The sequence below is a fragment of the Nasonia vitripennis genome (genome assembly GCF_009193385.2).
Source record: "Nasonia vitripennis strain AsymCx chromosome 3 unlocalized genomic scaffold, Nvit_psr_1.1 chr3_random0006, whole genome shotgun sequence".
Taxonomy (NCBI): domain Eukaryota; kingdom Metazoa; phylum Arthropoda; class Insecta; order Hymenoptera; family Pteromalidae; genus Nasonia; species Nasonia vitripennis.
The window spans coordinates 1,074,812-1,099,136 of NW_022279625.1; the positions used below are offsets into that span (position 1 = coordinate 1,074,812).

Consider the following 24,325-nt stretch of genomic DNA (forward strand, 5'->3'; position numbering starts at 1 on the left):
TCACGCGAAGTTGTAACTGGATATTTAATAAGCGTGCAAATAAAATTGTATGTAAATGTCGGTTAGGAAGTTCAGGAAAAATAATTATTCAGAATTTTGTATTGTATGGAAATGTAGAGGAAGATCTTTTATTTCAAATAATACCTAACTAATTCTCTAATCAAAAATAAAGTAATAATTCGGAAATGTTCTGCGAAGTTGCGCGAACCGTCAGTTATGCCTTGAAAAATATTCCAGTTTTCCTATAATAATCAAAAGAAGTTACAAAAATTAATCGCAGCCAAATACGATGTCACAAAGCAAAATTTTTTCTAAACGCGAATTATTTCACGATATTATATCACGAAGTGAACCCGTATCACCGCGCACGAATTTTCTCAACACTAGAGTTTATTCAAGATAATTATCCTAACTCGCGCCACACTAATTGAGTTGTTTTTAATCGAGACACAATATGTTACACAAAACACACACACACACACACACACACACACAGAGGTAGCATGTGCTCTCTACGAGGAACTTAGCTCTTTCTCTTTCGCACGGAGTTCTCTTGCGCTCAATTTCGTTTGATCCTCTATCGAATCTAATCTAACCAATTTTTTTTACGCGTTTTAACCTATTTTTAGTCAATAAGTGGTTTTTTTTAATTCGAACTTTTATAAAATTTATCATAAATTTTGACTTGAGAAAAGTCCAATTTTTCATAATGTCTGTTTAAATTTTTTTAAAAAGTCACTAATCGACTAAGAATGGTTTAAGACGCGTAAAAAACGAAAAATTTGTTGTATGAGATTTTGGCATGAGAGCTCACTTGAGATATCACGTGAGATTTTTCAATAGGGTACTCATGCTCTTACCTTGTATACTCGATGTACTTATAATTTAACAATATATGATTTAAATAATTTGTGATAAGGAAGTTTCAAAATACTAACCTGGCATCGCCCACCGCCACCTTTTTCTTTCCACCATTTATTTTTTAGAGACGTTAAAACTCCTTTTTCTTGTAATTTTAGTACCGCGCTGCTTAGATCATTTCTGTATGAAGCATCTAAGATAAACATTATAAACATGTCAAACAATTTTGATACAAGAATTATAAGCTACATAATATTGAAATTCGTTATTATAGAAATGATGCCTTCTGTAAACATCTTTGTATTTCGCAAAAATATTATGTACAAATTAATTTTTCAACATTAATTGTAACCTTTGCATTGTATCAACACATAGATTCATCTCAGAAACGTAATTTTTGAATGATTAGTTTCTATAAATATTAACAATAAACATAAGCAAAGAAACGTACGTACGTGCAAGCATACATATCTTTTAATTGATACAGAACAAATATAATTCCTTTTGTGTAACATCCTTGTGGAAAATAATAGGATGGATATCCAGCTGCATATTTTACCTAGATTTCCAGCTGGATAACGCACCTGAATATTCACATGGATTCAGATGGATTTTTCAGTCGAAAATCCAGCTCCAAATAATCGTAAAAACACTTACTATAAAATCTCATAATGTAACATACATGGTAAACGTATTCCTAATATAATGTTGCATCGAATTGCGTTAACTGATGTGTAAAATTTATCTTTCATATACCAATAGGCGTGTGCGTGGCAGGGCGGCTAGGGGGAGCCGCCCTGCCACGCACAGGTGGTTTACAAGCCCTCAGAGTACAATGTGACATACCTGTAAAGTCTCTTGGCTTATCTGAAAGCCGTAGACTTGCATTGCCCTTAAAACCCGATATTGTCGTAAGCTCGTCAGAGCTAAGCAAACCTTCTGCTTATGAATCATGAAAATTTACAAATACGATAAACTGTACTCTGAGGGCTTGTAAACCAATTTTTATGCCAAAACAATGAATCACTTATTAAATATTCAATTTTTATACTTATGTTTACTGTCAGGTAAAAACAGCGGTAGTACTAAGGCAGATTCAACCTTAAACCATTTGCTTGAGCGCTCCGGTAAAAACTGCCAGAGTTTACGGTTAATCCAACTCTACATTTCTCTCAGTGTAGGGCATTTGACTCAATCAAGCACGAGTCCTTACTACGGGCATTTTGAAAACTTGGCTTCTCCCATGAAGCTCTTAAGTGGGTTCACTCCTATATCAGTGAACGTTACCAGGCAGTGATCAATGAATCGGGCAAAACTTTAGATTTTCTTTAGGTCAGTTTGGGTGTGCTCCAGGGCTCCTCTCAGGGGCCAGTATTTTTTCTAGCATTAATAAACTTTCTCCCTAATTCCTTGCGTTATTGAAAGCCTTCGCACCTTCTTTTTGCCGACGATTTACAGCTATATACATACAGTGCTCTCCAAGCCTACTTCCGTGGACCATACAGCATATGAACGAGGATGATCAGTATGTTTTCTTGTGGGCCGCAGAGCAAGGTCTTCAGCTCAATCCTACTAAAACTAAAGCTATTGTCTTTGGCAGCACTCTTAATCTCGGCTTCGTTTCTGAGCAACTACTCAAGTGAAAAGTCTGGGTATAACTCTGTCCAATTATCTCTCCTGGAATCGTGAAATTTCAGGCATCACGTCAAAGGTCCATGGTGTTCTTCACAGGTTGAGGTACAGAGGCTGGTTACTGCCAGAAGATACAAAGAGGATGCTAGTACAAGCCCTCGTATTTTCGCACATCAATTTTTCCTCCTTACTTTATATTGACGTCCCACAGTATCTTAACTTGAAAGTACAGCGTCTTGTCAATGTCGCAGTTCGCTATGTATTTAATTTGCGACGATACACTTACCCTATACAGAACGAGGTTGGATTGGATCCCAGTCGAAGACCGTCGAAAATTCTTCCTTGGCTGCCTCATTTTTAAGGTTCTCTCTAGTGGTAGACCAAAATATCTGTACGAGCTTCTCCAGCAAATGTTTCTCGATCTCCGTCGTTCAGAACGTCTTTAAACCACCCAAATCCTTATCCCCCATTTTAGAACTGCAATCTTCCGGAACTCGTTCATTGTTGTACTGGCAGAGCTATATGCCTTGATTCCCTCAGAACTTAGAGACGCGGGAAATTCTGTCACCTTTTATACTTTCCGTAGTGCGTTACTAAACCATTTTTATCGATGTGCCGCGCAAAATGTGTGATGTGTAATATTGGACTTGTTTAGTTATGTAAATATGTTTTGTTACAGCATTGAAAAATCTATTGAAAGCACTTAATTTATTTAGGTAATGCTAAAGCGTGTAATATTGCAATGGTAATGTGCGTATTATATTTGTAATCGTGTGCCTCAAAAGCCTATTGCGAGCGTATGATTTGATTTTTATAAATCTTTGTCCTATATCTGCACTTAAATTTTAAATTTTAAGAGACTCAAAAGCACCTTTTTTTTCTTGCTGATAAACCTTTGCTTTCTTGCGCGATAGCGGACCTACGATGTCAGCCGCGACGACACACCATAGCTGTTCGATTATTCGTTGCCTTAGATAACCTGGGGGCGCAAACTGTTCTGACTTAGTTTTTTGACATATATAGCAATGCTTTACGTATTCAACGGCGTCTTTGAATATGCCTGGCAAAAAATATTCTCGTGCAATGCGGGCATGCATTTTTTCGATATCTAAATGGCCATTTTGCGGCGTGTCATGAGCTTCGAATAATACTCGTGCGGTGCGACTACTACTTTCCACTCAGAATCGTCTTTCTTTATCGCGTTCGACAGCGTTTCTTTATTTTTATAATACAGTCTATTATTGGCTATGTGCCAATTTCTGAATTTCTTGGGATTTTCTGAAATTTCTTTAATTTGCGTATCGTACCTGTAACGGACGGAGAGGAGACGAGTCGGAAAGCGAAAAAGAGTAGACGCGGGCTTGAACCGCAGACCCCGAGATTAACAAGTGGGAGCTCTAACCATTGAGCTAACGTCTACGATACAAGCGCATACTATGCATCGTAGTACGGCTCTGCAGACTCTTATCGCTGACTGGTCTCGCAGCTCACGTTGCAGACGTGTGCGTCTGTGACACCACCCCCCTTTGAGACGAGTCGTCCTTGGCTAGTGAACTTTCTTACCGATCGGCGGTGCTGTTTCTTACGCCTCTAATGTGTAGCATAGAAACTGGACTGCAGTCACTGCACTAGCCGCACAGATCAGAAGCCTGTTAACGCTTGATCAACATATGGACCAAAGGCGAGTTGAGACTGACTGAGGGCCTGATCGGAGGAGTTATGAGGGTAAAGTAGATGTCTTTGAGTACGAACACTTAGTAGATCTGTTTAGCCGGGTTCTAAACCGGCGATCTACCGCACAAAGGGATGCCAATTGTAACGGACGGAAAAGAGACGAGTCGGAAAGCGAAAAAGAGTAGACGCGGGTTTGAACCGCGGATCCCAAGATTAACAAGCAGGAGCTTCAACCACTGAGCTAACGTCTACGATGCAAGCGCATGCTATGCATCGTATTACGGTTCTGCGGACTCTTGTCGCTGACTCGTCTTGCAGCTCGCGTTGCAAACGTGTGCGTCTGTGACATACCAATTTGCGTTATTTGTGTCCACCGCTGCTATCGTTTCTTTTCCATTCTCGTACATTCTTGAAAGTGCGTCAGGAACTTGATGAAACGCGCCTTTTCTGTGTATAATTTCGACGTCATATGCTGATAGTAACATCGCCCATCTAGCTAAACGACCTTTTGGATTTTTAAGTCCCTTTAACCACGTCAAATTATGGTGATCTGTTATTACCGCTACTTTCGTGCCTTCGATATACCCCTGAAATTTGTCTAGTGACCAAATGATACTTTGACATTCCAATTCGGTAGTTGGATAGTTACGTTCCGTCTCCGTGATGGTCCGCTATTACTCTTTCTTCCCCGTCTAACACTTGAGTTAAAACTAAGCCTAGACCGCTGCAACTTGCGTCGCACTGCATAGTGAATGGTTGTGCTAAATCCGGTCTCATCAAAATCGGAGGTGCCATTAGAAATTGTTTAATATCTTCGAACGATTTTTGTTGACTTTCCCCCCAATGCCACAGACTTGACTTTTTCAATAAACTAGAAATCGGAATTATAAATGCTGCGAAATGCGGGATAAACCGTCTGTACCATGAAGTCATTCCTATAAAATAGTGCACTTGTTTTAAATTTCTCGGTGCAGGGTAATTGGGAATGGGTGCGATTTTGTCCTCATCGATCTTGATGTAGCCCTCGTGATTAACAATAAACCCAAAATATTTAACTTCCGTTTGTCAAAATTTACGTTTTTCGATATTTATAATTAAATTTGCTTTTTTAGTTTGTCAAAAACTATATTAAGCCAGATTAGATGTTCATCGAAAGTTAAGGGGACGGATACACCTTAAATTGTCAAAAAATGAAAAATCCAATTTTTTGTTTATATTTTTCCTGAATTGTTTAAAAAATGAATTAAACTATTTATTATATTCAGGTATAATGTAAAAAAGATAAAACAAAGATATTATTTAAAAAAGTTGTCAAGATATTAACATAAAATTTGTTACTTTTTAAAGTGTTTGAACAATTTTTGTTGATTATTTTCAGAAAACTTTTTTAAATAATATTTCTTCGTAAAACCCGACATTCATATGGAAACTATATGTGTTTGAAGCATATCTATTAGAATAAAAGTGCCCTTCGAAGCCCAAATCTTAAGTAAGTCTGCGGTAGCTGAAAAATGGAAATTCTAAATTTTGGCCTTCGAAGAAATGTCATACCTGATAACATGGCACATATAAATATTGTTTTATCTTTTTTACATTATACCTGAATATATTAAATAGTTTAATTAATTTTTTAAACAATTTAGGAAAAATATAAACAAAAAATTGGATTTTTCATTTTTTGACAATTTAAGGTGTATCCTTCCCTTTAAACTAACGATAATTAAGTCGTTAATGTGTATAAATACATGAGGTTGCATTTCGGGTCTTATTATTTTATCGATAAGCCGGCAAAATACGTTTGGCGATGCGCTCAAACCGTAAGGTAACCGTTTAAATTGATGTAAACCTTTACCTATTACTGCGAATGCTGTTATTTCGCGGCTATTTCTCTCTAGAAGGACTTGTAGGAATGCTTGAACTAAGTCAATTGTTGAGATATATCTCGCTAAGCGTAATTTATCTAGAATTGCGCTTATGTTTGGAATCGGGTACGCATCTTTTTTTCGATACCGCGTTCACTTTTCTCAAATCAAGGCAGAATCGATATGTACCGTTCGGTTTTTACACCATAATGACCGGCGATGGCCAATCGCTGTTCGACGGTTCGATTATGTCTTGATCGAGCATTTTGTCTACTTCTTTAAATAACGCCTTTTTTACTGTATTTGAGTAAGGGTCGCAGCGTTGTTTTATAGCTGGATGCCCGTTAACCTCTATTTTGTGTTTTAAGACGTTAGTCGTTCCTAATTTTTCGGGGATTTTCGGGAGCTCTCGCTCGAGAAATTCTTTTTATAATCATTTTTGTTTGGTCGTTATATTATGTAAACCGCAAAAGTATTCGGCACACCGCGAGATTCTTTCAAATTCTATTTCAAAGGTAAATCTTTCAAAAGGTCACAAGGCAAACCACCAATTTGAGTTTTCAAAGTTTATTGATATACCGAAAATTTACAGTGCGTCTACTCCTAGGATGAAGTCTAAATCCATGTTTTTTAATACGCGTACTTCTATAATTTCCTCTACGCTTAGTAATTTTATAGGCGCTTGTATCGATTTATTTATATGTTGTATTTTTCCTAAAGGTATTTTTCTTCGGAACCGCGTACAGATATTCCTCTGATTCGAAATTTTCTTCAAATAAGTCTACTCGCGAGATTGGCATGAAGTTGTTATCTGTGCAATCTTCTTTTCTTATTTGCTCGAAAGTCACTTCTGACGCGTAGCCGTCAAAAATGTCTCTCGTTACCAGATTCGCGAGCGTTCCGTCGCTACTAGTCTTGTCATCTCGGTGTGTCATGTAATTTAAATTTTCGATAAACCAGTCATTTTTCGCTAATTCAGATAAACCCGGCTTATTCTCGTCGTTTCTAGCTTTGTACGATAAGCCTGTATCTGTTTCACCTGATTATATCGATACACTTGTACTAGATATGCCTGTGCAGCCATGGTCTCGCCTGACGTCCCTAGTTCCCGTTTCCCGAGCATTCCGGGCAGTTCGATAACGTGAAACCGACTATCCCGCACTTAGAGTAAAAAGGATCTTTCGGATTGCCGCAGTTTGGGCATGACTGCAAGGTTACTCCTTTTTGACCGCATCTATTGCAAAATATTCTTTTTGGTTCTGTACACTCTCTCGAAAAGTGCCCTGTTTGACTACAGTTGTAACATCTATTTGTCATGTACGGTTCTTGGTCAAAATTTTCTCCGCTATTCATAAGTCGATTATATGCGGTTTTGTTTGGACTCGCACGTGAGTTAGTATTGTTAACTCGGGAATTTTTATTATGCGATTCATTGTGGCTCGCTAGTATTTCGGATTCCTTCTAAATTTTCAAAGTCGCGATCTAACCCGCTATCATCCTGTTTGAATGACCCTTAGTTTGCTACCATTTGCCGAATAATGCTAGGCCTGGAAAAAGAGTCTCTTCTGAGTTAGGAGGTGGTCTATATTGTCGCGCTATTCTAAGTCCCTTTTCTTTTTGTCTCGCTACGTCTTCTAATTGTTCGAATATATTAATCATTTCTTAATCTATTCGTAACTGCAATCTTGGTAACATATTTTTTAGTGCCAAATCGACTTTATGTTGTTCATCGAAAGGGGGTCTTAATCTGTGAAACATTGCGTCTAAACACGTTAAATAATCCGTGACTGCTTCGCATTCACCTTGCGTGCGACGGTGTACATAATTTAGTAGTGCGTGTTGAAAATCTGCGTCTGGAAATCTCTTTCGCCATTGGGTTTCAAATGTTTGAAAATTTATGAATAAATCTGCTTTATTTCTAAACCATGTCAGAGCTATGCTCGATAGGAAAAAAGGTAGTGCGCCTAAAAGGTCCGCATCTGAAATGTTCATGTAATTTCTTCACTCCCGAACACGCATTAAAAATTCTTTGCTATCCTGATCTCGCCTTCCCGAAAAGGTGAGAGTACGTTTGCGCAAAAATTCATATGCGCTTAACGGCGTAGTATGATGATCGTGTCTGTCATAATTCTCTCTCGAATCTACTTGGTGGTGGTAGCGGTGCTCTTTCATCCGGCCAGTAATCGTCATAGTCGAGGTTGTTGTAGTTGTGTGGTGCTGGAATAATACGCCTATTATCGTGGTTCGAGTTGCTAGTGTTTCGATCTTGTCTAGAGAGTTGATTCGATGCCCTGTCTGATCTTGAGCTTTGCTCAGTAAAACTATCACGAAGGGGCACTCTATCCGTTCGTGGGATCGCTCCCGACGGGCGTTGCGTGTTATTGAAAAAATATACGCTACTTATATTCGTGCTTAGCGTCTCTCTTGGTGTCGGTAATCCGACAGTAGCCGGCCTTGATTGTCGCATTCCCGGGTTTACTGTAGAGCTCGAGTTCGCCGGAGTAACGCGAGTATTTCATACGCTCTCTGTTTCGCTGACGGTGGCGGTGGACCTGCGGCTTTGTTCGCGCCTACGACCGCGGTCGCCTCTTGAGCATCCCCAGTATTGCATACTGTTTCTCCCGTAATCTCATGTTCGACGTATAAGTCATCCGCCAATCTAGCACGCATTTCTTGCAGTGTTACTACTGCTCTATGTCTCCTATTTATTAATCTCATCCTCCGATAATTTCATTACATGTTTGGTTATCGAAGCTTCACTCATCATTTTTTCGGTTTGTCGATTGTCAGTTTTTTTGTTAAATCTGTGCCTGCAACGTGCACTAGGTACGCTTTATTTGTACGTTCTGCGAAACACCGAAAATAAATGGAGTCTTGTGCCGTTTTCGATATGCCTTTCTTTTACGTTCACACCGTGAAAAAAAGTTTTTATGCCGATACACAATTTCACCTTGCGATAAGCCAATTCCGATAAACCGAATGATTTTATGCACGCCTTACTTGTACCCTGGTGTATTAATTTCCCCTAGTTGTAATGTTTTCGAGAAGAATAAGCGTCAAGTGAAATTCGTCGCAGCTTATTTATATTACGCACGCGTTTATATGATTATACTAGCTACACTGTAGCTCTTTAGCCGCATATACTCAAGAGCCCATACACAATCTCGGGGATTCTCAAAATTCCAAATATATCGAGCTCTGCATTAGCATGCTCCGTGTCACTAGTATATTATTATTTATGTCTTAGTCTGTGGGATTTTCAAGGTTTGTCGCCGCTGGTCTAATAGCTATTCTAAATATTCGCTACTCAGTGAGATTTTACGCAAATTTAATTTTTCAATGATATTTTAGTGCTAAGTTTGATATTTTTTTTAAACCAGCGATCAACCTCTTTATGCTCTTCCCCCGGGTTTATTTTATTCATGCAATTATTATATTGTCTATATAACACTCGAGTTGTCGGGATATTTTCGTGCTTACATTATATTCGCTAGTAATTTTTCTAAGCGCATATTTTTTCCGCTTCGCTGATCTCTACGATTTTAGTATGAATTTTTCTTTTCAAAGTCGGTTTAAATTTGTAATGAACCATTATCGTTTTCGCAACTATACAATACACCACTCTATATTTCGTCACTGTACAATATTTCAAAAATTTTTCCACTCATTCGATAAGCACACGCATTCCAAAAACTCAAGCCAACACGTACGTATGCGAGCACACCGCACGCAATCGACTTCGAGACAACCGCTACGCTTGTTTACGTTCGAGGGGTCACTTTACACCTCTACAGACTGTTGGCTGTTGAAGCCGGGCGCCATTGAAACGCTGTAACTTGCTTAAGCTCACTTTGTGCTGCGTTTTACCTGGAATATTTCTTGGCACCGTAAACGTGTTTTTCTCGGCCTTACGATAGTGTAGGCCTTCTTTTAACAAAGGGGCGCCAGACGACCAAATCGTCAAGACCGCGAGGTTTTTTCCATGCGCCTGCACTCTCGTTCCACCGAATCTTCCCGTAGCTCAGCCGTGATATAGTTTAGAGCGGGAGGGGTTCTTGGTTAGTAAAGGAGGTGGAACAGAGGGGAAAATTCTGCAGGATTCAAGCGATTAATGCTGTGATTGTCTTATTTATTTAGGCTCTCATGATCACATTTATAGCATATTTCACCCAAAACTTGAGATAAACTCAAATACTCATGCATACGATCGTACGAACTGCCTGGCACTCCTCCTCATGGAGCGACACTCCGGCCGAATTCGTGCATCGGGCGACGTTCTATCGCCTGTCCCCAGACGACTCCTTTACAATCACCCACCGCGCTGACCGCTTCGCTAACTTGTACCCGGAAAGCCCTGACGTGGCCGACCCTTCCCAAACATACTACACGTACCGGATATACCCTGTCCGTGCCTCTACTGCCCGCGACGAATAACCGCTGTTATCCTTACTCTGACCAGCCGCGCATGACTCTGCCTGGAACGGGCGACCGCTGTTTTATCACTTATGATTCTTTTTTGGACCGCTTGTAACAGTTGTAGGTTATTTTGATACGCACCACCCCACGCAACTATTCCATAGTTAATCAGGCTATGAAAGAATGCGTAGTAAATTATTCTTAGAGTAGTTGTGTCCATGAATTTGGAGATTTTACTCAAGATAAAAACAAGGTATCTTGTCTTGTTTATAAGGTATTCAATATGTTTATCCCATCTCATGTTGGTGTCAAAAATGAAGCCTAGGTATTTCGTTTCTTCTACTCTCTTTATTATTTCATTATTAATTTTAAATTCAATTTTTTTCGGCACACTAACGCAGTAATTTCCAAAAGTCATGTATACTGTTTTTTGAACATTGAGTGTCAATTTCTTTAGCCTGAGCCATGTAGAGATATTGTCGAGATGTTTGTTCATTTTTACTTCAACCTCGGACCAAGTTTTCCCAGTAGTTATTACTGCAGTGTCATCTGCATAAGAAATGATGGAGTTTTCTGGCATATTTATTAGCAAGTCATTTACGTAAAGTATAAATAGCAAAGGGCCAAGTATCGTACCTTGGGGGACGCCGGTATTTACATTATCGAATTCGCTTGTATGTGAATCTATTCTTACTTTTTGCTTCCTATTGTTTAGGTAACTTGTAATAAGTTGGTGCCCCTTGCCTCTTATACCATATGCATAAAGCTTGTCTAGAAGTATTATATGATTAACAGTGTCAAATGCCTTTGCTAGATCTAGAAATGTAATAGTTATCGGTGTACTTTGATCCAGGTTTTCATTTATTATTTTTAAGATCGTGTTTAATGCATCCTTGGTTCCAATGTTTTTTCTAAATCCATATTGATTTTTACTTAATATTTTATTTTGACATATAAATTCTATTATTCTATTATGTATAATTTTTTCGAAGATTTTAGCAATGTTAGATATTAGTGATATAGGCCTATAGTTTCCCATTTCGTTTTTTTTTCCAGCTTTGTATATTGGTATCACTTCAGCTGCCTTCAATATATCAGGCCAGATTGCCATTTCGATACATTGATTGATTACGTGGGCAAGGGGATCTGCAATAATAGTAGCTATAGTTTTCAGTGCCTTTGCACTTATTTTATCAATACCACCTTTTTTAAGTTTCATGTAGTCTATTATTTTTATAACTTCAATTTCGCTGGTTGTCTTGATGTAGATTGTTTTTGGATTGCTTTTAGGTAATTCTAGTTTTTTATTTCTTGGTGTAGTTATTTTATTACTCAATGTTTCTCCAAGTTTGCAGTAAAATTAGTTCATATTGTTGGCAATTTCGTTCTTGTCGGTTATTGTAGTATTGTTTTCAGTTTTTAGTTGACTGATAGTAGTATCTGTTTTATTTGTATTTTTGCTTATCTTGCTATTAATGCAGGCCCAGAGTTTTCTGGGATCATCTCTATTTTTCTCAATTGTTTTTTTTTCATGTTCGATTTTCGCTTCTTTAATAACTTTATCTAGAGTTTTAACGAAATGTTTATAGTTTGCTTTTAGTTCTTCATTATTCGGATTTTGTTTGAATTTGTTGTAAAGTATTTCTTTTGTATTACAGGAATTTAGAATCGCTTTTGTTATCCAGTGTTTCCTGGGGGTTTGTTTGGATTTCCGCAGATTTGGTTTTTTATATTTCGAACTCTCCACGCAATATTGGATTTCTTTTATCATTTCGTTTATATTCTCATTTGGATCATTTGTATTCTTAAATGTTGACCAATTTATTTGCCTAGCAGTGTTATATAGTTTTTTATAGTTGTAATAGTATATATCTCCTTCTGACTCTTTTTTATTCTGTTTTAATACTCCATTTTTTAATTCTAGGAAAAGTGGGTAGTGATCGATAATGGGCGTCATGAGAGTTAGTGATTTTGTACGTAGAAAATCAGTTTTGACAAAGATATTATCAATGCAAGTTCCTTCATTTGTAGTTATGTTTGTAGGTCTGGTGGTCTTTTTCCTGAAGGTTGTTCATGAATTCCATGCTTACATGATTATAGTCTTGAATATTTATGTTAAAATCACCAATTATAATATGGTTTTTTGCTTTTTTTATGTTCTAGATAAGTTTTTAGGTTCTGATTAAATTCTATGCTACTCAGTCCGTGTGATCTACAGGGTGACCCAATTTAAACGGGCACCGCTCATAACTCGTCAGGGACAGCCACAATCGAAAAAATGGTAGAGACCAAAGTTCTAGGATATCGAAGGGGCAACCCGATGGTGACCTTGGATTTGACTTTGAACGCGTTTTTCAAGGTCATTTGAAGGTCAACTTTGGTTTTTTAAATAGGAACCTCATTCTTTTATTGCGGGAATGGAAAGAGCGGTAAATTTTACGTTCAGAATGGTATGTTCGGTTGCGGCACTGAAGGTCATCGCAAGGTCATGCAGCCAGAATGAAACCCCGCCTACGTAATTCCTCTAGCAACGCCAAATTAAAAAAATTGGTAGAGACCAAAGTTGTAGGATATCGAGGGGACAACCCGATGGTGACCTTGGATTTGACCTTGAACGCGTTTTTCAAGGTCATTTGAAGGTCAACTTTGGATTTTTAAATAGGAACCCCATTCTTTTATTGCGGGAATGGAAAGAGCGGTAAATTTTACGTTCAGAATGGTATGTTCGGTTGCGGCACTGAAGGTCATCTCAATGTCCTGCAGCCAGAATGAAACCCCGCCTACGTAATTCCTCTAGCAACGCCAAATTTAAAAAAAGTGGTAGAGACCAAGGTTCTTGTATAGGGGGGGGGGGGGGGAGAATTGTGACCTCGAATTTGAGCAAGTCCTACAAGTTCATTTCAAGGTCAAATTATTTTTTTTCAAACTTTACTTTTACTTTGTATCCGAGATGAAATCCCTTCTTAGATGTTCTCTGTCCAGCGGCCAAGACGCAAATGAGCCCTCGCTAGCGTCCAAACATAAGTCTCGCTATTCCCCGAATGATCCCTTCCGACGGTTAACTTGCGAATGACTCCTCTAGGTGGTCGCCACCTACCTACCCGAACTCCTGATGTGCGAAAAATAAAAATGGCTCCCGAAATAAGCCTTTTAAAATAAGTCCCGCGCTCAGTCTTGCCACCGCGACTCCGTCGAACCTTCCCCTACGACGCTTAACTCACGAATGATTTTCAAGCAGGCGCCCCGGCCCCGCGCCGTACCTGCCGCCCGAACTTTCGATTTGCAAAAATAAAAATAGCCTCCGAAAATTGTCGAAAGAGTCTCACACTCGGCCTTCCGCCAAAAATATTATTTTTTTAATTTGGCGTTGCTAGAGGAATTACGTAGGCGGGGTTTCATTCTGGCTGCAGGACATTGAGATGACCTTCAGTGCCGCAACCGAACATACCATTCTGAACGTAAAATTTACCGCTCTTTCCATTCCCGCAATAAAAGAATGGGATTCCTATTTAAAAATCCAAAGTTGACCTTCAAATGACCTTGAAAAACGCGTTCAAGGTCAAATCCAAGGTCACCATCGGGTTGCCCCTTCGATATCCTACAACTTTGGTCTCTACCATTTTTTCGATTGTGGCTGTCCCTGACGAGTTATGAGCGGTGCCCGTTTAAATTGGGTCACCCTGTATATAAGGATGAGATCTCAAGTAGTTTATTATTATTTAGAGGGATAGTAGTGTTTAATATTTTAAGCTTACCTATAGCTATCATTTCGTTAGTATGTTTAACATTTTTATTTACATAGACCATAACACCATCATTTTTGTTGATGTCTCCGTGATTATAATAAAGTTCGTAATCTTTTATTCTATAATACTGATAGTGTGTTAGTGTCCATACCTCTGTACATACAATAATGTAAAGTTTTATTTTTAGACTTTTAAGAAAGATTTGTAATTTATCGAAATTGGCATTTAGGCTTCTAATGTTTAAATACAAAATTAGATCATTACTACTAGTCCTTTCCTTATTGAAAGACTCAATATCCATATATGTTCGCTCTTGTTCATTTAGGCTATTTTGTATTTCGTCGATTAAATTTATTTGTGCTTCCATTATTCAACTGATGAATTTGCTGTGTTCTTTGGAATAATATGCTGACTGTTGTTTTCTTGCTGCGTATCAAAACGTAGATTTCCCTCTTTTTTTCCTGCCGTTATCGATCTGTGGTATAGTAGTTTGTTTGTTTGTAGATTGTGTATTTGTTTACGTGCGTTTGTTTCGTCCCACGTCGGTAATACAGGTGCGATCGGGTAATCAATAGAGTTAATATATTTTTGATCTTTTTTTTAAGAATTGTACATTTTATTCTATCTGTTGGCAAATGATCCGTTGGTAGACTTGTTTTGTATGTGGCGTTGTTAAATATACAGTTCACACACTCAATTCTGTCATTCTTACAGACACTTACGTTGTGGTTATCCGAGCACTTTATACATGCTGATTTGTTCCTACACTTTGATGCACTATGTCCGTATCTTCCACAGTTGTAGCAAGGGGTAATGTTAATAAGATCGTAGGCTTTGCAGTACTGATGACCTACAAAAACTTTATTATTGTTTTCACATATGTGCTTGTAGATTTCTGGTGGAAGTTCCATTAGAACTGTGCAGGTTTTGGTCCTTTTATTGATGTACATGTGCAGTACCTTACTTTTGTTGTTATAATTTTTGAAATTACGAGTGTTAATGTCATTTTCCATATTCTGTTCATCCATATTTGCAGTATTGTCTATTCCAATAATTTTCATTTTTGGATTACCTTGTTGTTCTACTTTAATTTCACAATTTTTTAATTTACTTGATAACACTTTCTTGAGTGTTTCCAGGCTTTTAGTATTCATACAGCTGATTTCTATTTCACTTTGGTTCTACTTGCGTACAAACTTAGTTTGCACATTCTTTTCTGTAACCAGACACTTCGTGAGTAGCTCCATTGTGTTCGTCTGTTCCGGGTCATTGGCCTTAACCATTATACTTGGGACACGTTTCGGTTTTGGCTTTATCTCTCTCATAGCATCAGCATATGATTTTAAATTTGTCTGCGGCTCTGTATTTTTCAGTTTTTGTAATTCAATCATTTCTTTCTGAAGCTGATTTTTATCTTGAAGTTCGGCAACTAGTTGTTTTAATAAGGTATTTTCAGCAACAAGATTTTCCATTTCATTCTCCTCGCCTAGTATTGTTAAATTATGTTTTTCAACTGTTTTGTTATGAATTTCTTGTAGCAGTTGTTCTCTGATTTCTTTAGATTTCTTCATTTTTATGAGTGCAATGATTTTTCTTGCCACGTCACTTAGCATATGCTCTTCAGAGTTGGATGTTATGTCTCCCAGGACATGCTCTGGGCAGATAACCAGGTGTTCACCAACAAAAACAGGATTTTTTATCTTCTCATAGTCACTTTTATGATAAACATTTTCGCATATTATGCAAATCACTGTTTTCACTAGCTTTTTAGGATGGCACTTGTAAAAGCTGTGGTCCGGCTTATCCGGAGGTGTTTTCACGTTCGATGCCATATTGACAAGATAATGTGTAACTATTTAAACAAGTAACATGTTTAAATTTTAAGTCTATATGTAAATGATCTACTGAGAGATATGCAAAAAGATACGATTATGTCTTATGCTGATGACACAGTTATCATGGCGAGTGATAACAAGTGGTCATCCACCCAGGACAAAATGAATAATTATCTTAGTAAAGCTGCAAAGTAACGAAATTAAATTAGCCCTAGTGAAAACAAAAAATGTAATAAAGTTTAATAAAGTGTAATAAAATATAAGAAAATGTAACAAATTGTATCTTTTTGTACGTTTTAGTTGGAATTCGGACCTTTTTTACGTTTTATTACAGTTTGCTACATTTTATTACATTTTGTTACGTTTTATTACAATTTATTATAAATCCATTGATCCAGGATTTAATGGGGGTCTCTTCTTTGAAACGACAAATGTAACAATACGTAAAAAAGTATAACAAAATGTAAAAAATTGTCTTTTAATATGAAATGGGATAAACACATAAATTATATTGTCAAAAAAAACTAAGTATTTGATTTATGTTTTTGCGGAAATTAAAAATTGAATAGACTGTAAAACATTAATGATGATTTTTTACGCATTTTTTCATAGTAGTAAATTATGGTATAATTGCCTGGGAAGGAGCGTACAACAATTTTCTAAATTTAATCTAAAGAATACGAAAGAGAATATTAAAACTTGTAAATAAAAATCACTTTACAACGCAAGACCCTCCTCTTTCTGTAAGGCAACTATTCCAATTAGAGACTGTGTTTTTCCATTACGTTACATTAAAAAACATATTCACTAAGAACGCTAGCAATACTAGAAATAAGATTATACCTTTGCCAAGAATAAATAAAACTGTGAGGAAAACGAAGAGCTATTTTGTAGCTATAAACATATATAATGTATTAACTGATGATCTCAAAAGTTTATAAGAAGCAAAGTCTCAATAAAGAATGGATTAAAAGTATTCATAATAGAAAGATGTGTACTGTAAACAAAAACAAAAAAAAAAGTCTTAACACACTGTTATTTAAATTTTGCGAGAAAATTTTATATGCTTAATCAAAACTCTGTATTAGTACATTATATTAGTTGTTAAGTATATTTTTATTAGATTATATGTCTATTTTCTGTACCATCCCTATATACAGGCAACCCTGTTTGCCTCTATACGATGCCTTTTTGAGGCATATGTATATGGTCAAAAAATACACAAAAATATGTGTATATATCTTCCTATATTATATAGATGCATGTGTAAATTTATATCAATAACCCCTCCGCGCCCCTCCGCCCCTCTCCGCACCCCCTCCGCTGGCCCCTCCACTAGCCTCTCCACACCCCCTCCGCAAACCCCTCCGCATCCCCTCCGATGGCCCCTCTTAAATCAATTTTATTAATATTAAAATGATTATTATAAAACTTAGTCAAAAAGATTTCAAAAGTTCCATTTTTTTAATAATGGTATAATGATGTGTTAATCAAATTAAGAAGATTGACAAAATTTCCTTTATTGGAAAAATGGTATAACGATGGGTTAAAGTTTAAATTAAGTAGATAATAACGACAGATTTCCACACCACCCAAGAGGTACTGTCAGAAGTACATTATAATATGGATATACATATGACATGATATAATTATATAAAATAAAGGCTACTATGAACAATAGTTTCATTTAGTAAATAAAATTATACTATTGATTTGGATATATATCAAGTTAGAAATTATCTATTGTTAACAATTTGAATTTTTTATATAATAATTTAATAAAAAACCGTGGAATCATCGCCTAGAGCCATATAACCACGGGAGTCTTAGATACCAGTCCTCCTCCCCTAAGACTCCACCTAATACCATCCTCCATCCTGTAGAAACATATTTACTTAAAAAAAGTTTACAATCTTTATAATCATTTTAATATTTTTAATTTATGCATTTAATCTAAATAATATCTTGTTAAAAATAATGGACATTAATCAATTTGTTATCAAATCAGTTTTGTATTTAAATTAAATTGTTCGTCTTTGAATTACGTAAAATATGATATAATTAAGAAAAATTAACTTTTATTAATTTTTATCAGTTAATTAATTTTACGTATTCATATTGAAAAAAGAAATTTTAATACATAGTTAATTTGATAATAAATCTTGATTTTTTTCTATATTTTTTAATAGGACGAAATCTCAATGGCAACTTTTTTTATGTAAATATGTTAAATAATCATTTAATATTTATAAATTAATTAGACATTATTATATCATGTCCTATAATAATATGAAATTAATTCATTATTGTTATTAAACGATCATTTATGTTTCTGTTTTGTTCTGCATTGTGTATATTGATGATTCTTGTAAAATAATTTATAAAGAATTATTTATGCATACTAATTTGAATGTCTACAAAATGATTTTAAAATTCGAAATTGAAAAGCAGCAAGAAGTTAATATAAATACATGTCTTTTATTTGAAAAAAATCTAAAAAAAAAATTGAATAATAATTTATTCTATGATCGAAAACCCTAAGAATTGACTAAACAGTTTTGAATCAAATATTTAAAATTTCATTCCAAACAATATTTTGTATTGATTCACCTGACTCATTCTGAATACGTATATTATCAGGATTTCGACATCGAGATAATACAACATATAATTGACCATGGGAAAACAATGGTCGTTTCAAAAAAATTTCTATTGAATCAAAACTTTGGCCTTGTGATTTATTTATCGTTATGGCAAACGCTAATATGATTGGGAATTGTTTTCTAAAAAGAGTAAATGGAAACGAAGATGAATTTTCGGTGTTTAGTGTTATTCTCGGTATAAAAACTTTTTGTCCAATGTTTTCGCCTGTAATTATTTCTGCTTCAATGTTATACTCATATAATTTGGTAATCTTTAAACGAGTGCCATTACATAAACCATCTGTAATACTTAAATTTATAATTAACATCACTATTGCATTTACTTTCAAATTAAGTTTATGTGGTGGAAGACCTTCTCTGATATTATTCAACATTTCAACTGGATAATTTAAATGAATATTTTTCTCTGTTTGATCTACTCCTTTATGTGTTGCATAATCTACACTATAATATATCCTTGATTCGCCATGTAATAATTTTAGAACTTTGTTATTTAAAATTTTTATGCCTTCATTATGAGGAACTAAGATCACGCTACTAACGGAAGCACCTAAATTAATATTTTTATAAATTTCATTGCAAACATCGGTAGTTTTCCATTTTTGAGGAATTTCAAATGTATCGACTTTACCTTCTCCTATTTCTAACAAAAAAGAGGAAAATTCTACATTATTCGAACGTATATTTTTAGTGAGCTTCAAGATTTTAAAAAGAGGCCACAAAGTTGAATATTTAATTGTTTCTTCTATGATAGAGTTTCGGTATCCATGTTTAATTACTGGAAGAATTTGTCTGAAATCTCCTCCTAATACTATTAATTTTCCCGCAAAAGGAATATCGTTACGACATACATCTTGTAAAGTACGATTAATAATTTCTAAAGCTTTTTTAGGTATCATTGAATCTTCATCCCAAATTATTAAATCTGCCTCTCTTAATCTTTTTTTGTCAGACTCTAATTGCAAAAAAACACTTTCAATATTATTTAAATCTAGAGTCAATCTGAAGGTTCGATGACTTGTCAATCCCCTAGGTAACAAATTAGACGCGATACCAGTCCATGCCATTGATAAAACTTTTTTTTTTAATGAAATAAATTTTGTGTTTATTGTCAACTAATTCAAAAATTGCCTTTTGATCATCGGTCAATTGATCAAACATACATTTAAAGATATCGGCACTTTGTAAGACATTATCTATAGATGTTGCATCATCATTAATAATACTATTTGGTTCTGTTAAACTGAAATCTTTGCAAGATTTTTCTTCATACTCTAATATAATTTGAATATGAGATAGAGCATTATTCTCTTTATTTGTCTTAAAATCTTCGGTGAAATAATTTTTAAATTTGTTCCAAATTGTATTACCCTGTATGTTTTCTGCTAAAATAAACGATGCAAAAAATTTACGTAATTGAAATGGTAACATGATGTGACAAGCTTCTTCAAAAATAATAAAAATATGTGAATCATCTTCTATTAAGCCCATTGCAAGTGCTGCGTCTTTATATGTTTGATACTCTATATCTTTATGATTTTTCAAATCTTCAAATGAAGTTGGACCTCTTGCTCGATTTAGTATTAACTTCAAAAAAAACTCTCAGTATCTTTTGGTGATACGATATTAAGTCGAGCAATAGTATTGTATTGAGAAGAACGTGAACGTTTTATCCAAGATTTTGATTTTTTATTAAATCTATAATATTCAGGCAGTTCAACATATTTAAGTGTTTTTGCAAAATCATCAATTTTATTTAATTTAAACCATGCTGTTAAAGTAGTTTCATTATTGTTTAAGGCTTGCAATTCTTTATTTTCTTCGTAAACTATATGTGGTTGAGCTTTTGTATGGATTCCTAAACGTTCTACAGCGGGTATTTTACCACAAAGAGGATATCCTTGTAGACGCCAAGCAGCTTCCATTGGACTTAAATATCTACCATCTACATACTGAGTGAGTTCATCATGTACTATGGGAGTTTCTTCACTAGAATTATTTGGATTTTCAATTTTTTTCATCTTGCATAATGCTCTATCTCCACCTTTGTGAATATAATCTAATATGTATTTAATACTTTGAATTGATGCACAATATTCGACATTAATATGACACTTATACTTTTTCAATAAAAAGTTATTATAAGGAATAACCATTGTGTTGTCAACTGGAATAATTTTTCTAAATTTTTTAATTCGATAAGTATAGTTTTGTGAAATGTTATTTCTTCTTCGATATTCAGGATAACCATTTTCTTTAAAAATGGTGATATCGCGGAATGGTTTTAGAAATTTTATTTTACAAATAGTCTTATTTTTGATGATGCAAGGAAATTTATCTGTATGTGGTCCATGTAACATATGTTTAATTACTAATTTTTGTAAACCTTTATCTGAATTATCAGGAATTTCAGCAGAAATGTATTTGTCAATAGATTGAGGTGTCATGAGCTTGTTTTTTGGATGTAGCGTAACTACAAAATGAGCGTGTGGTAATCTTCTCTTTTGAAATTCTATTGTAAATACATAAGCTATTACATTTTATCATAAAGGTAACATTTTTAAATCATCTATTATAAAATACTTTGGTTATTAAGTAAAAAAATGAATTTCTATTTGAATACCAAATTGATTTATTTACATTAATTTCAGAATATATCAGACAATAAAACCGAGAGTTAAAATATGATTTCAAGATTAAATTCCAAAAAAAAATCTACTATCTAAATTGACTATCTACAGATGAACTGTCCTTTTTTAATTATTTACAATTATTATTATTATTACTATGGGAGTCGGGCTTGTACAGACCACTGGACGCTTGGGTAATCCCTTGGCGTCCCTCCGATTAGTTCAGTCGCTAATCAAGCGCCAATCGCCTACCAGAATGAAAGAATTCCGGGGGCGTGCTTGGCCTGAACATCTTCCGCTTCTAAGAAAGGGGCACCTAGATGGCGCCGCCTCATGCCCGTTATGGCGGGGCAGTTGCACAGGAGGTGTTCAGGAGTCTCCTCCTCCGTGCAGCAAAATCTGCAGAATGGGTCTTTGTTTAGTCCCATTGCATGTCTGTGGGCATTTAGGCTGCCGTGACCTGTGAGGATCTCTACGAACAGCTTGGTTTGAGCCCTTTTGAGTCCTAGAATTACTCTGGACCAATCTTTTGCATTATCTGTCGTCACGAAGGCTTTAGTTTTGCCGCACATGGCGATTTCTTCCCAGATCTGGTTGGTCTCATTGGTTGCCCATTGTCTGATATCCCCTTTGATCAGACTCTGGCAGAGTCGGACAGCCGGTTCTGGTCCTATAAGGTCGCTTTTTGCGCCTAGCTTAGCCAGGTCGTCTGCTATCATGTTTCCCTTGACACCGTTGTGCCCCGGGACCCATAATAGTGTGACACTTGCTTTGAGAGCTAGTCTGTTTAGGTTCTGCACACACAGTCCCATACCAGCCTAGATTTAGTGGCGAAGTTATCAAGTGCTTGTAGGGCACTCTTGCTATCAAAGCAGATATAAATCCGCGGGCGCATGCTCCCTGCTAATGCCGCTTGCGCCGCCCACATGATTGCTATCAGCTCCGTTTGTAGTACGGTGGTGTATCGACTCAACGGCAGGATTGTTCCAACGCCGTTCTGACGACAGTACACCCCCGCTCCTGCGGCATCCTTCCTTCTGGATCCGTCTGTGTACCACAGGTCTCCGTTGTTCGGGATGTTCATTCTTTCATCATCCCGTTCCATACGGGATGGGATGCTTACTCTATATTTTTTATCAAACAGGAAGGTTTGGCTCATGGCGTCCGGGTTCATCCGAAGAATCCCTTTTTCGTCCAATCCTTTGGGGGGCTGTGGTAGTCCCTGCATATTGCCTTTCCCGAGCAAGTTGGTGATCCTGTGCAGGGCTTGTGCAGCCGCTTACTGTACTGCCTTTACTCGCTTCTAGGTTCCGGTTTCCCAACATGTGGTCAATCCATCCCGCTATTGTTAGAGGGATCTTGTGGCTATTCATAGCTCTATTGATCACCTCTCGCGATGTGTGGTTGAATGCTCCTTCGATGTCCAGTAGTGCGCCTACGGCGTATCCTTTAGCATTCAACTGTGTTCCGATCGTAGATACTGCTCTATAAAGTGCTGTCTCGGTAGATCTGCCAGCCCTGTAGGCATATTACTCCTTATGTAGCCCTTCATCCTTCAAGACCATATCTCGAATGTATCTGTCGACCATTCTTTCAACGGTCTTAAGTACGAAGGATGCCAGGCTGAAAGGCCGGAAGTCTTTCGGGGATGTGACCCGTTTTTTCCCGGTTTCAGTATGAATACTACTCTGGTTCCCTGCCACCCCATGGGAATCGCGCCGAGCGTCAAGCTTGCTCTCGCCATTCGTGTCAGTGGGCCAATGATAACGTCCTCCGCTTGTTGAAGCCGGGCCGGAAAAATACCATCGGGTCCCGCTGACTTGAATGGCTCAAACGATCTTATAGCCCACCTCACCCTTTCCGGCGTGACGATTCGTCCGGCCAGCAGCCGGTTTTCGCCCAGTTCAGCGTACGTCGGTCTGCGGCCACGACTGGAACCCCCGCCCGGCGGGTCGCGCGCTTCCCCCACGAAGCTTGGGAAGTGTGTTTGTACGAGGAAATTTAGAGTTTCCTCGTCTGTAGTGGCGTGCTGTCCATTTGGGAGCTTAAGTGTGCCCAGAACAGCTTCGGGATTCTTGGCCAGGATCTTGCTCATCCTGGCTGCTTCTCTGCCTTTTTGAATGTTCTCGCAGAAATTTCTCCAGCTGTTTCGCTTGGCTTCTCTGACGTTTTTCCGGTATATATCCCTTTGTGTCCTATATTGGATCCATAGGGAGCGTGTACCGTGTTTCCTGGCTCTGTCAAGGGCCCCTTGTGTTTTAGCTTTTTCAGCCTTTGATTCCACCATTTAACTTCACCTTTAGGTCTCACCCGTTTGGGTTTGCAATTACCCTCGTAGGCTTGGATGATGCCTCTATCGAATCTGTCAGCTGCCATTTCCAGGGATACGCTGTCCCTGATGTCGAGTGGTATTTCGCGCATGGCTTTCTCCACGTCTTTTTTGTATGTTTCCCAGTTCGTATCCCGGGGGTTTCTCACCCATTTGGGTTCTTCCTTACTGAGAGTACCAACTACGTATGTGATCAGCGGGTGGTCCGACAACAATGGTTCGTCGCTCACTCGCCATTCGCCGATCAGATGCGCTATCTTGGTGGATGACAGAGTTAGGTCTATCACTTCCTCTCTAGCAGCGTTCCTGAATGTGGGTGTGTTGCCAACGTTCATTATCTCTAGGTCTATTCCCGCGAGATAATCAAGTAGTCTAACTCCCCTAGCATTGGTGTCCGTGCTTCCCCATACTCTGTGATGTGAGTTGGCGTCGCACCCTATAATCAGTGGAAGGATGTTAAGCATGCAGTGTTCCACTAACCTTTGGACTTCTCTTGTCGGGTTGTCTGTACTATCGTACGGTAGGTAGGCGGAAGCTATCACGACCCGTCCACCGTCTTCTAACTCTGTTTGAACTGCCATTAGGTCCCCTGTGGCGAAGTCCTGTAGCGGCAGCACGTTCACTCCCTTGACTGCGATGCAGGCTCTTGGCCTCTGCTCCTTTGGGTTCCTGAAACA

At 37.2% G+C, this 24,325-nt stretch overlaps 1 protein-coding gene across 1 annotated transcript in view; it reads right to left on the reverse strand.

Annotated features, from left to right (window-relative positions):
- LOC100115531 (glutamate receptor ionotropic, kainate 2) overlaps positions 1-24,325 on the reverse strand; it is a 661,409-nt gene that overhangs the window by 13,207 nt on the left and 623,877 nt on the right. Inside the window, exon 14 of the mRNA XM_031925963.2 lies at positions 939-1,054. Coding sequence (XP_031781823.1) covers positions 939-1,054 — 116 coding nt within the window. The remainder of the gene's footprint in view (positions 1-938; positions 1,055-24,325) is intronic.